Raw genomic sequence first — 13,075 nt, forward strand, 5'->3', positions numbered from 1 at the left:
ATTGAACACTAGATTACAAGTGGTGCGCTTTTACTCAATCTCAAACACTGCTGGAAGAAAATTTTAATGTGCACCGGTTACAAGTTGAAGGGCTAGTTCTTTGCTCTTTTTGTCTTATTTCACTAGAAGAATGCTATATTTCTGGATATTCAGAATTTTATCCAGAACTTAGTCAGGATTAAGCTTGTGATTAAACAAATTTCTCCTCCATGGAATCTATTTGGTTTAAAGTGGTTCATCCTTTTAAACCTATGCAGGATTTGGATATTCAGATTTTGTCAAGAAAGGTCTTGTTTCTTTTGGCTATTTTTTCTTCTAGAAGAATTTTTGATTTGGCTGCCCTTTGTTGTGAACATCTTAAAGTGAAGGTCAATTTAGATGAATCGGTGCCCGTTTTTTAATAATCCTATTACAAACAAGGGCACTTGAATTCATCAAAATTGACATTTCACTTGTTTTCTTTAAAATCTTACCTTTTAATCCTGACAGCCTGACAGCCTTTTTGTATTGCTCTTATTTTTTTCAGACCATTTTTTTCTAGCGTGGCTATACGTATGTTTCCTGTAATGTGGGAGGGGTTATAAGGAGCTTTGGGATCTTTGCCGCCTCCTAGTAGTCAGGAGTAAAATTCCCAGGAATAATGGATTGTGCACTCTAACCACCATGAAAGAACTTAATATTATTATAAGACTGCAAGTTTTCATATGTTAAATATTTTTATACACTCAGCTTTATTGGTTATTTTATAGGGGGCAGCAACACCTCAAGAGTTCTATGCTAAGAATTCTCGTTGGACAGAAGGACTGATCTCTGCATCAAAGGCTGTCGGATGGGGAGCTACACAGCTAGTGTGAGTATCTGCAGTGATTGTACATTCGATCATAAAAACGCAAATAACAGTTTTAGAAAAAGCGAATTATAAACCCTGATTTTGTATTTGTTAATATGAATCATTTGATACATCTACCTGTATCAGTATATCTGAGTACAGTACCTGTATCTTTCTTAAAACAAAAGTCAACAATCATACATAATACACATCATTAGATACTCAATGTAATTATTTTTGTTGCTGTATATGTACAATGAAATATTATAAACGGTCTCTGTAGTGTAATTTAGAATGAATTAATATATCTATGAAAAACAGTATAAATTATGGGGGATGGGAGAGATTAGGGATTGCAGGTGATAAGTGTGATTGTGAGACATTCATTTTGCTATAAAGAAATATTAATTATCAAGATAAAAGACTAATAAATAAACATTTAGAAGAAATTACCTTCACACTCACGTGAATGAATCATCAGAGCTAAATAGTATGTACCACCAATGTTTTGCTTTTCTAATTACTTAAACACAAGTATTGTTTTATGGGTGTTGCTGTACAAACAAACTAGAAATCTAGTAACTGAATCTGTGTAATAGTATAGGGTGTTTATCCAACAATCACATAAATTTGTCTCTAGAAGAAATACTGAAGCCAGACTGCATTTCATTGTCATGAAGAAAAAAATGTTTAGTTTTAGTTTAGTTTTCATCTCTTTTAGTAATGACACTGAGCTAACATTCCATAACTCTGTGTATTCAGTTTTATGTCAATTACACCCTGCATCATTAAATAGACTATGAAACAAAAAAGAAATGGGAGTTCCCAAAACTAGATATGTGCATTCAGATCCTTTGAGGATCCGCATGCGGAAGTAAGTGGCCGCTCATGCAGTATGGCTCTTTAAGGCGCAGGATTTATTCTTGTGAAAGATCACCACACTAAGATCTGTGCAAATCCCGATCTTAATGTGATGTTCTTTTATAAGAATAAATCTGGCTCCGAAAAGAGCCAAGCGGCCGTCTTCTCACGCAAAGGATCCAAAAGCACATAGCTACCCAAAACAATTAAACATAAATGAATAGGCATTTGGTCTTAATTCAAATTTAAAATGATTTATTTCACTTTATTAAAAACACAACAAACCATTACAAAGGAAAAAAGAGGAAAGAACACCTAAAAGGGAGAATATTACTTATTTATTTCCTATGGCATGGAGAGTCCACAAATCATTCCAATTACTAGTGGGATATTCCCTCCTGGCCAGCAGGAGGAGGAAAATAGCACCCCAGCAGAGCTGTTAAGTATTACTTCCCTTACCCATAACCTCTAGTCATTCTCTTTGCCTCTTTCAAGGGAGGATGTGTGAAGTTGGTGTCTCTAGATATTTAACCCTTTAATGGGTACTTTTCCCTGTGAGCAAGAATTTGTGGCTGTGCTTTGTCCATGTCAATCTTTTTAGTAAGAGTAATGGTGGCTTGTTAGCAGTTAGAAGGCGGCGAGGTGTTCCTTGCTTTATTTCTAACATCTATGCTATCCCCATTATAGAAAACCAGAGTTGGTTACTCTGTTTTTTTCTTTTTCTACAGGTTACTGTTAGATGTGGAGTAATCTGACACACCTACGAAACTATTCCCTGCCTGACTGCTCCTTTCACATGTAAGTGCTTTCCCTTCTAAGTTAGAAGGTGCCACCACTCTAGTAGTTAATTATACAAAATTTTTGTGGAAGTATGTACGGTAAGCAGGGGAACTTGTATGCTAAAACAGAGCATATTAGGGCAGGGAACATGTAAGAGGCACTGCATTTAGGGACTTCTGGCTGAGAAGACTTTTTCTTATATAGTGAGCTATATAGATGTCTGGGCTTTTTTAATATGGAGTATTTTAACTCCTTTACGTTTTCGGAGGTGTGTCTGGTGTGTGTTTGTCGGAGTTCTGGCAGCTTTGCGGTCATGTGACTTGTCTGTTCAGCCTCTCCGATTGGGCCTTAGTTTTGGTTTTGCGCCGTTTCTTTTAAGTAAAGGGCAGTTGACGTACTTATTTGTATTGCGGTCATGTGACCGCATTTGGCGCTTCCTTTAGTAGGGTATATGATGTACCCTCATCTATGGAAGTGTTTCCAGTTCCAGACCGTATGGCAGATATCATAACTCAGGAATGGGATAAACTAGGGACTCCTTTTTCCCAGTCCCCTATTTTTAAGAAGATGTTTCCTGTTGTCAATTCTATTCGTGACTCGTGGCGCAGAGTGCCCAAGGTAGAGGGAACTATTTCTACTCTTGCCAAGAGAACTACTATTCCTATTGAAGATAGTTGTTCTTTCAAAGATCCCATGGATAAGAAGCTTGAGACTTTTTTTGAAAAAATGTACATTCATCATTGATTACAGTGGCAGCCTGTTGCTAGTATTCCTACAGTTGTGGGGGCAGCTTCTTATTTGTGTGATGATTTATCTAATCTCATTTTGGAAGAGATTAAGACAGAATCAATACTCTAAAGCTAGGCAATACCTTTATTTGTGATGTGAACATGCAGTTCTTAGACTGGGAGCTAAGATTTCTGGTTTCACTGTTTTAGCTCACAGAGCTCTGTGGTTAAAGTTTTGGTCTGCAGATGTCACATCCAAGTCCAAGCTTTTATCTTTACCTTATAAGGGTAAAACCTTGTTTGGTATAGGTCTGGCTGAAATTATTTCCGATATTACAGGTGGAAAGGGTTCTTTTCTACCTCAGGATAAAAAGAATAGACCTAAGGATCACCAGAATTCTAATTTCTGTTCCTTTCGTAACTTTAAGGGACAAAAGTCTTCCTCCTCCTCTTCCAAGTCAGATCACTCCAAGTCTTCTTGGAGGTTCAGTCAGCCTTGGAATAAAGGAAGGCAATCCAAGAAGCCTTCTGCTGATTCTAAATCAGTATGAAGGGTCCGCCCCCAATCCTGTATTTGATCAGGTGGAGGGCAGGCTCTTTTTTTTGGCAGGCTTGGATACGCAATGTCCTAGATCCTTGGGTCATAGACATAGTATCCTAAGGTTACAGAATAGGATTCAAATATTGTCCTCCCAGGGGCAGATTCCATCTGTCAAGGTTATAAGTGGATCAGATAAAGAGAGAGGCTTTCTTAAACTGCATAAAATACATTTCTTCCCTGGGAGTGATTGTTCCTGTTCCTCTAGAGGAACAGGGGCTAGGATTCTATTCAAATCTTTTTGTAGTCTCCAGAAAGGAGGGCACTTTCCATCCTATATTGGACCTAAAGTGTCTCAATCAATTCCTCTGAGTTCCATCCTTCAAGACGGAGACTATCAGCTCCATTCTTCCTTTGGTTCAAAAGGGTCAGTTCATGATAACTATAGATCTGAAGGGCACATATTTTCATGTTCCCATTCACAGGGATCATTATCAGTATCTGAGGTTTGCCTTTCTGGACAAACATTTCCAGTTTGTTGCCCTTCCTTTTGGTCTTGCTACAGCTCCCAGAATTTTTACAAAGGTTCTGGGGGCTCTTCTGGCAATGGTCAGATCCCAGGGTATTGCTGTGGTGCCTTATCTGGATGACATATTAGTTCAAGTGCCATCTTTTAATCTAGCAAGATCTCATACAGAGATGTTGTCTATTCTTCGTCCCCACAGGTGGAAAGTGAATCTGGGAAAGCGTTCCCTTGTACCAGATACAAGGGTATGTTTTTTTAGGAACAATTTTATAGATTCTTTGTCCATGAAGATTTTTCTGACTGATGTCAGAAAATCAAAGCTTCATGCCTTTCTCTCCAGTTTACTGTTCGTCCATCAGTGGCTCAATGCATGGACTTCATTCCTTTTGCGCGGTTTGATCTGAGATCTCTGCAACTATGCATGCTTAGTCAATGGAACAGGGACCACTCTGATCTCTCGCAGAGGATAAATCTGGACTCCCCAACAAGAGTTTCTCTCTCATGGTGAACTTCACAGGACCATCTGTCTTGGGGGGGACACATGCCTTCCTGAGGCCGTCCTGGGTGATTGTAACCACGGACACCTGCCTGAAGGGCTGGGAAGCAGTTTGGGGTTCCTTAAAAGCTCAGGGACTGTGGACTCCAGAGGAGTCATCTTTTTCAATAAACATTTTGGAATTGAGAGCAATCTTCAATGTTTTGATAACTTGGCCTCAACTAGCTTTGCTCTGGTTTATCCGATTCAAGTCGGTCAACATTATTTCGGTGGCTTACATCAACCACTAAAGAGGGTCTCTGAGTTCCTTAGCCATGAAGGAGGTGACTCAAATTTTTCATTGGGCTGAAACTCACAATTGTCTTCTATTTGCCATCCACATTCCAGGAGTGGACAATTGGGAGGCGGATTTTCTGAGCAGACAGACTTTTCATCTGGAGGTGTTCTCAATGATAATCCTCAGGTGGGGGGTTTCGGAGTTGGATCTCATGGCGTCTCGTCAAAACGCCAAGCTTCCAAGGTACGGTTCAAGGTCAAGAGATCCTCACGCCGTTTTGATAGGCGCACTGGCGGTTCCTTGGGACTTCAATCTAGCTTACCTGTTTCCTCCGTTTGCTCTTCTTCCACGAGTTATTGCTTTCATCAAGCAGGGGGAGAGCTTCTATGATTCTAATAGCTCCTGCATGGCCTCGTAGGATATGGTTTGCGGATAGGATATGGTTTGCACCTTAATGAAGGACCTTCTGCTTCAGGGTCCCTTCCTTCATCCAAACCTGGTTTCTTTGAAGCTGACTGCTTGGAGATTAAACGTCTAGTTTTGGCTAGACGTGGCTTCTCTGAAAAAGTCATAGATACTATGCTTCAGGCTCGTAAGCCGGTTATTCGCAAGATCTACCATAGGGTATGGTGTAAATACCTTCATTGGTATGATTCTCAGGGTTTTTCTTGGAACAAAGTAAAGGTTCCTTGAATTCTGGAGAAAGGTTTATCAGTCAGTACTCTGAAGGGTCAGATTTCGTCTGTCTATTCTTTTGCATAAACGTCTGGCAGTTCTACCAGATGTTTAGTCTTTTTGTTCAAGCTTTAGTCAGAATCAGGCCTGTGTTTAAATCTGTTGCTCCTCCTTGGAGCCTTAATTTTGTTCTTAGGGTTTTGCAGCAGGCTTTGTTTGAGCCGATGCATTCTATAGAAATCAAGTTATTATCTTGGAAGGTTTTGTTTCTTATTGCTATTTCTTCTGCTCGCAGAGTTTCTGAACTTTCTGTTTTGCAGTGTGATGCCCCTTACCTTATTTTTCATGCTAAGGGGGTCCTCCGTACTAAGCTAGGTTTTCTCCCTAAGGTAGTGTTGGATCGCAATATTAATCAGGAAATTGTTGTTCCCTCTTTTTGTCCTAACCCATCTTCACAGAAGGAACGTCTTTTGCATAACTTGGATGTTGTGCGTGCTCTTAAATTTTACCTCCAAGCAACTAAGGATTTTCGGCAATCTTCTGCCCTGTTCATTGTATTCTCTGGTAAGCGTAGGGGTCAGAAGGCCACTTTTCCCACTCTCTCTCTGGTTGAGAAGTGTCATCCCGTTAGCTTATGAGACAGCTGGGCAACAGCCTCTTGAGAGAATTATGGCTCATTCTACTAGAGCTGTTTCTTCTTCTTGGGCTTTCAAGAATGAAGCTTCTGTGGAGCAAATTTGCAAGGCGGCCACTTGGTCTTCTATTCATACTTTTTTCAAATTTTGCTTCGGCTGAGGCTTCTTTTGGGAGGAAAGTTCTTCAAGCAGTGGTGCCTTTGGTTTATGTCCGCCTGTCTTGTTCTCCCTCCCTTTCATTCTGTGTCCTCTAGATTGAGTATTAGTTCCCACTTGTAATTGGAATGATTTGTGGACTCTCCATGCCATAGGAAAGAAAACACAATTTATGCTTACTGATACGTGTATTTGTTTCCAGGCATGGAGAGTCTACGACCCGCCCTTATTTATATCAGATGGCAGTTTTTTTGTTAAAACCCCTGGCACCTCTATACGTTTGTGTAATCATCTTTTTCCCTTTTCCTTTGGTCGAATGACTGGCGGTTATGGGTAAGGAAAATGATTCTTAAAAGCTCTGCTGGGGTGCTCTTTGCCTCCTCCTGCTGACCAGGAGTAAATAGCCCATTAAGCATAAATTTTGTTTTTTAAATTCAAATATGTTTGCCTAAAAATTCCAAATAGGAATCATCAATAACTGATATAAAGTATAAATCTAAATTATCATTTGATGGTCTATTTTTTTTTTTTACAACCATATAAGAACATTGCTATAGAACTAGCCATCACTGTACACTGAAGAGACATTAAAGGGGCATTAAAAACTAAATACATTTTATAAGCTTAGTATTGAGATTTCACTGCATTTGAGTGCTAATGCTTGCACATGTGCATGAAATGTATTTAGGGTTTAATGTGTAAAGTAAATGTTTTCTTTGCTAATTTAAAGATAGCTGTGAGCTTTGTCCTTATCAGCCAGTGATTTTCTTATACATGCATTTCCCCTTTCATTATCAGTTTAAAGGGACATTATAATTTAATATAAAAAGTTTAACTGTAGTAAAAAAAAAACTTTGCAATATGTTTAGTTATTTATATTAACTCCCCTTTCCTTTAATTAAACTCTAAAATGGAGGGGTGTCCAATGTCCCTGAGTTGCGGTAAAGTAGTGGGTGCACAATGTTGTAATGCTAGATTTATAAGCCTGTTCTTGTCTTGTATCTCCTGCAAAGGCCAGTTATTAACAGTTATATATGAACTGTTAGTCTCACAGGGTTTAAAGGTCTTTTAACATTGCTGCAATTCACATGGCCATTGTTTGATCACTTTTAGTGGCTGTCTTATTTCTCTAGTTATCCTCAGCAGAAGAGATTAAATAAGGGAAACTAGGTTTTAACGTGACCGCGCCTATTACTTTACAGAAATTAAAACTTTAGTCTTGGTTCTTCAATATTTAAATAACTAATACAGTTTTTAAAAGTACTATTCTGAAGCTGTTTGTTTTCAATCCAACTTTCTATATAGCATTTATTTAGTGTTTAATTCCCCTTTAAATGGCTGTAACAGTCTATGTAATTAAATATGTATTATGTTTAAATAGTGCTCTTTTATAAGCATGATATAATTTTTTTTAATTGAATGCCACTTTAAATACTGCAGTATTATGAAGAAATATGAATATTGCTACAAGGTACTTAACTTTCTGTAAGTGACTTTTTTTTTTTTAACTCTATAATTATAAACGTCCAATGTAATAAATTTTCTGTACTTTTCAGGGAATCTGCAGATAGAGTAGTCCTTCATAAAGGCAAATATGAAGAACTGATAGTGGGCTCCCATGAAATTGCAGCCAGCACAGCACAACTTGTTGCTGCATCAAAGGTAATAACATTTAACAAGCTTTATTTATACAAACCCATTTTTCAAACCTGTTTTTTTCTTTGTAATTTTACACTATTTGATACATTTTTATGACGTAGTATTCAGCTACTAGTGGGGAATACTTTCTCATGTCTTTTATAGAGTGAGTAGAAGATTCCCAGACGTTTTTCCCATCCCTTTCCTCCTCTTCTTGTCAATTTCTGTTCTGTCTCTACCTATCTGGAGTAAGGTTTAACACACTCTGCAACTCTCCAATGATGGATTTGTTGATTTGCGTATTCCATGTTTTGTGGCTTTTGCTATTGATGGGAATATGGGGTTTATATATTAATTTTCCATATATATATAATGCTAAATAAGACTGTTCCTTTTAACTGTCACCTCAACCAGCCATGTTGCTGATTTACAAACTGTGCAATGCCATTCTCCTTTGTTTAGTCTTTTATTAAGTTTTGCCTCAGTTATCAACTTGTGGACGGCAATGTTTCCAACCAGCGATCCTATCTGCATTCGTTCACAAGTGGGCTTGTTCAGTGATGGCTTCCCCATGCTCTCACGCAGCTTGTCTATCGCCACGGGCAAACGATTCAGTCCTCAATGAGTGCGTTGTAGGGACACCCAGAGACAGATTTTTTTTTTTTTCACTTTCTGCAGTGATTTTTTTTGTTAACATTTTTCTGCAGGTTATTTAAAAAAATTATATTAGGCAGTTATACTAAAGCACCAGTTCAGTTGCAATGTATTGATTAACTGGAGAATAAAGCAATTTTTAAAGTGTTATGATATATTGCAGCAGTTTAAAATTGGATTGCAAATTAGCTACAGACAAAAAAAAGAAAGAAATTGTAAAATGTCTTTTAAATAAATTAGTTTGCTTTTCTCTTGGTCTAACATAGAAATGTAGTAATAAAAAAGTGTGTTGCTCCTATGAACATCTTACATTCAGATAGAACAGCTTTGCAGACTGGGAAATTGTAGGGGGTGGGTTTGAAAAAATCTGAGAGCCAATCAACAATCAATGCACTGCTGCTTTGCAGCACTACTGCACATTTGACTGCTCACTTCACTTCAAACCGCACTTTTCTATGGATGCAGCCAGAGCAGAGCTCTGTTTCAAGAAAACAGCCTGATGTGGAGCAGCGCTGCAAAGTTAAATTGCTAACAGTTCCTGCATGTTTCCAGTTCTTTCTGCATTTTCTGTGATAACATCTCAAATCTCTGCATGTTCTGCTTTGGGGTAGGGAGTAGGGACATGATCCAAGATATAAAAGTTTAGTTACTTTTAGTTAAATTTAGCTTCTTTGCTTTGCTAATGTAAATGTGAATTCTGCTTCAAACTTGGCTGACTTCTATAAAGCCTTTTTGAGTCACTTGGTGTTCCTTTTACAGAAATAATACATCATTCATGATTTATTGTATTTTTTTAATTTTAGGTCAAGGCAGATAAAAACAGCAAAAATCTTCCAAAGCTCCAACAGTGTTCTCGCAAAGTGAATGAGATGGCTGCTAATGTGGTGGCTTCCACAAAATCAGGACAACAACAGATAGAAGAAAAGGGTAATTTTTAGCTTTAGGTAAAATAATGAGCAATAACTATAGGTTCTCTGCAGCAGTTCAGTTTTGTGATTTGTTTCTTGCAGATACCATGGACTTCTCTGGTATGTCTCTCATTAAGCTAAAGAAAGAAGAAATGGAAAGTCAGGTAAGGACTGGATGCACATAAATAGTTTTTATTAAAGTGTTTACTTTTGTTTTGGTATCTTTAAAGGGACAGTCTACACCATAATTTTTATTGTTTTAAAAGATAGATAATCCCTTTATTACCCATTTCCCAGTTTTGCATAACTAACACAGTTATAATAATATACTTTTAACCTCTGTGATTATCTTATATCTAAGCCTCTGCAAACTGCCCCTTTTTTCAGTTCTTTTGACAGACTTGCAGTCTAGCCAATCAGTGCCTGCTCCCAGATAACTTCTTGTGCACGAGCACAGTGTTATCTATATGAAATATGTGAACTAACACCCTCTAGTGGTGAAAAACTGTTAAAATGCAATCTGAAAGAGGTGGGCTTCAAGGTCTAAGAAATTAGCATATGAACCTCCTAGGTTAAGCTTTCAACTAAGGAATACCAAGAGAACAAAGCAAAATTGGTGATAAAAGTAAATTGGAAAATTGTTTAAAATTACATGCTCTATCTGAATCATGAAAGTTTATTTTGGCCTAGACTGTCCCTTTAAACTTTAAACACCCTAATAACTAATCTTCCAAAGTTAACACACACACTGCATACAAAAAAACAAAAAACTAATATACGCCTTAATTTTAAAGAGCCCCTATCTTTGAGTTAGGTAGGTTGGGGTGTAGCTTGGTTACAGTCCTGAAGTGCTGTCCATACACCTTTAGTTGCATATTATTATGGTTTCTGACTATTTTCTGCATAAAATTTTGACAGTTCCTTAGTCTTAATTATATATTTATTTATTTTTTAAGTTAGCAATAGGATGTGTGTACTCTAGCACTAGTTCATCTGCCTTAAGAACATGTGGAATATTCTGGGTTTTCTTAAGGTCTACTCGTGTAAGGTTATCTGAATTTTCTCTTATTTTTAATCAACTCTTTCTTCTGCCATGTAAACATTTCTGCATAGTTGTATTAACCATACTTTTGCAGATGGGTCTTCTAACCTTTTGCTTGCGAAGTTGCTATCATACGTGCAACTTGACATACTTGAACCCAGGACATACTTGAAAACGAGATAAATCTCAATTTATCCTTCCTAGTAAAATATTTTATAAATAAATAAATGTTTGCTAAAGTCCTCTATCTCACCAGAAATCATTGTCCTGTTATCGTTTAGCAAACTTTTAAAAGAAACCACAACAAAAAATTGGTTGTGCTGAAGCATGCGTGGGGAAGAATATAATTTCTTTTGGACAATGCTGATAGTTTATAGGGATCCATAACATGTGGTAAATATTTCCTACCACTAGGAGGAGACAGAGAACTCACACATGAGCTTCAATACCTCCCATCTCTACTCAGTTTGTTCTCTGCCTCCCAGGAATTAGGCTGAAGATAGAGGTGCTCCAGCTGCTTGCTTTAAAAATGTATTTTATGGGAGCTCAGACCAATGTGAGACCCTTAACCCCTGATGCAGATTCATTCAGTAAGAATAGATCAGCAGAAAGCTTTAAGCACACTGATGGGGGCATATGAATATCTTATGTGTGCAGTATCTCCCTATTGGATTTCAGCCATAACTACCCTCAGGTCTTGCGGGAACATGTCCCTTAGCCTTCCCCTGTAGGATTATGGTATTTTCTTTGCAAGCCTCTGATGTACCTGTACAAGCACTGGATGGGCTTTCTACTGGCTACAGCTACAGTCTTCTGACTGGTAAGCTCAGTGGAGGGGTGCTTCACTTGGGTAAGTTATTCTACAGCACTCGCACAACCAACAGGCTATTAGTAGGTACTTTTTTAGTTAAGTAGAGCATAGCCAGGGGACTTAGTCAGCCTGCTGAGACTTTTTGCTCCTTTCTGATAATTATGCCCGTATATAATTCTGTTGGAGCAATATTAGTGCCCTCATATCCCTTTTCTGCCTCTGGCAGCTCTTTTGGGACCTCCTTGCTTTATTTGTTAAAATAAGTATCTAGCCCTTTAAGAAAACCCACTAACTGCTCTCTGCAGTCAGCGGTTACTACAAGCAGCATGCGGTTGGCCTCTTCTAGTAGCTAGCATTACTTTAGGGGTATGTGTATACTGATTTTTTATTTTTTTTTAACAACTTTTGAACATTCCTCTTTTTTTTTTTTGTATTTTTGGCCTCTCTATGGCACCGGGAGCAATGCAGGTGGTAGCCCTGCCCACTCAGCTTGTTGCTCTTTCAACGGTCATTCTGCTCATCAGTTAGGAAAGCTCTCATTCCCTGCTTGGTGTTTGGTCAACTTTTGAAGCTATTGTGCCCAACAATCCTGGAGGGGTGAGAACCCAAGCAGGAGCTGCCAGGGGGGCATTTTGGGATATTGTGGGGGTCTTTAGCTGTGACTTATTACAGTCTGTCTTTATATATACTTTGTGTCAGAGGTGCATGTTTGGCTGTATAGTGTAGAGGGCTCTACAATTTTTATTTAACATTGTGTTTTCTTCATACTTTTATATATACTGTTACATTTAAACAGTTATGTCACCCAGCATTCTTTGTGTACAAATAGATTGACTTCTAAGGTACCTTAAAAATAGTTACAGTGGTCTGATGTACCCTACACGTTTTGTCTGCTCTCTCCGCAAACATTCTCAAGGGTTTAGTGTTACTTTTTCGAAGGGGAGCTGTACTTCCTTATCTTAGGATCGCAGACTCCTTTTGATTTATTAACCAATTGATGTTACTAATAATCTGTCCTTCAACCTTACGTCATTCACTTATTAAATATATAAAGTAACCTGCTCTACTTAAAAAAAAAAAAGTTACTTTCTTTTAAAAGAAAAACAATTTACTGCAATTTACTGCTCATTTAATAATATACATACAAATAATCTAAACAAATTTTTTCAATCAAAATTAAAAAATTGTATACATTTAAAATACTAAGTTCTATATACTAAATAAAATATAATTCTTGACTTGTGGAAGCCAACAAGCAGGTCACACTTGGTTTTGTTATCTTACAAAAACTATGCTCATTATGTTACTTACACTTTTTCTTTCACAAACCTATTCAATATTGAACTACTGAGCTATCAGGTTTTACAACATAAATGCCTGTAAATCAATATCTATATTTAACCCTTCAGGGGCTCTACTTTTCAAATTTTTAATCCATATTTTTCACGCTTTTCTAACTGCAGTAGTCTAGAGTCTGTACCATATTCAGGGGGTATTTGCTCAAGAATAAACATTTTTAAA

The 13,075-nt window shown here is 37.7% G+C and overlaps 1 protein-coding gene across 2 annotated transcripts in view; it reads left to right on the forward strand.

Moving 5' to 3' along the window:
* HIP1R (huntingtin interacting protein 1 related) overlaps positions 1 to 13,075 on the forward strand; it is a 533,463-nt gene that overhangs the window by 484,123 nt on the left and 36,265 nt on the right. For both annotated transcript variants that reach the window (XM_053701777.1, XM_053701776.1), the window contains 4 exons: positions 750 to 850; positions 8,058 to 8,163; positions 9,597 to 9,720; positions 9,804 to 9,865. In XM_053701777.1, coding sequence (XP_053557752.1) covers positions 750 to 850; positions 8,058 to 8,163; positions 9,597 to 9,720; positions 9,804 to 9,865 — 393 coding nt within the window. The remainder of the gene's footprint in view (positions 1 to 749; positions 851 to 8,057; positions 8,164 to 9,596; positions 9,721 to 9,803; positions 9,866 to 13,075) is intronic.

Source organism: Bombina bombina, chromosome 2 (genome assembly GCF_027579735.1).
Source record: "Bombina bombina isolate aBomBom1 chromosome 2, aBomBom1.pri, whole genome shotgun sequence".
Lineage (NCBI taxonomy): Eukaryota > Metazoa > Chordata > Amphibia > Anura > Bombinatoridae > Bombina > Bombina bombina.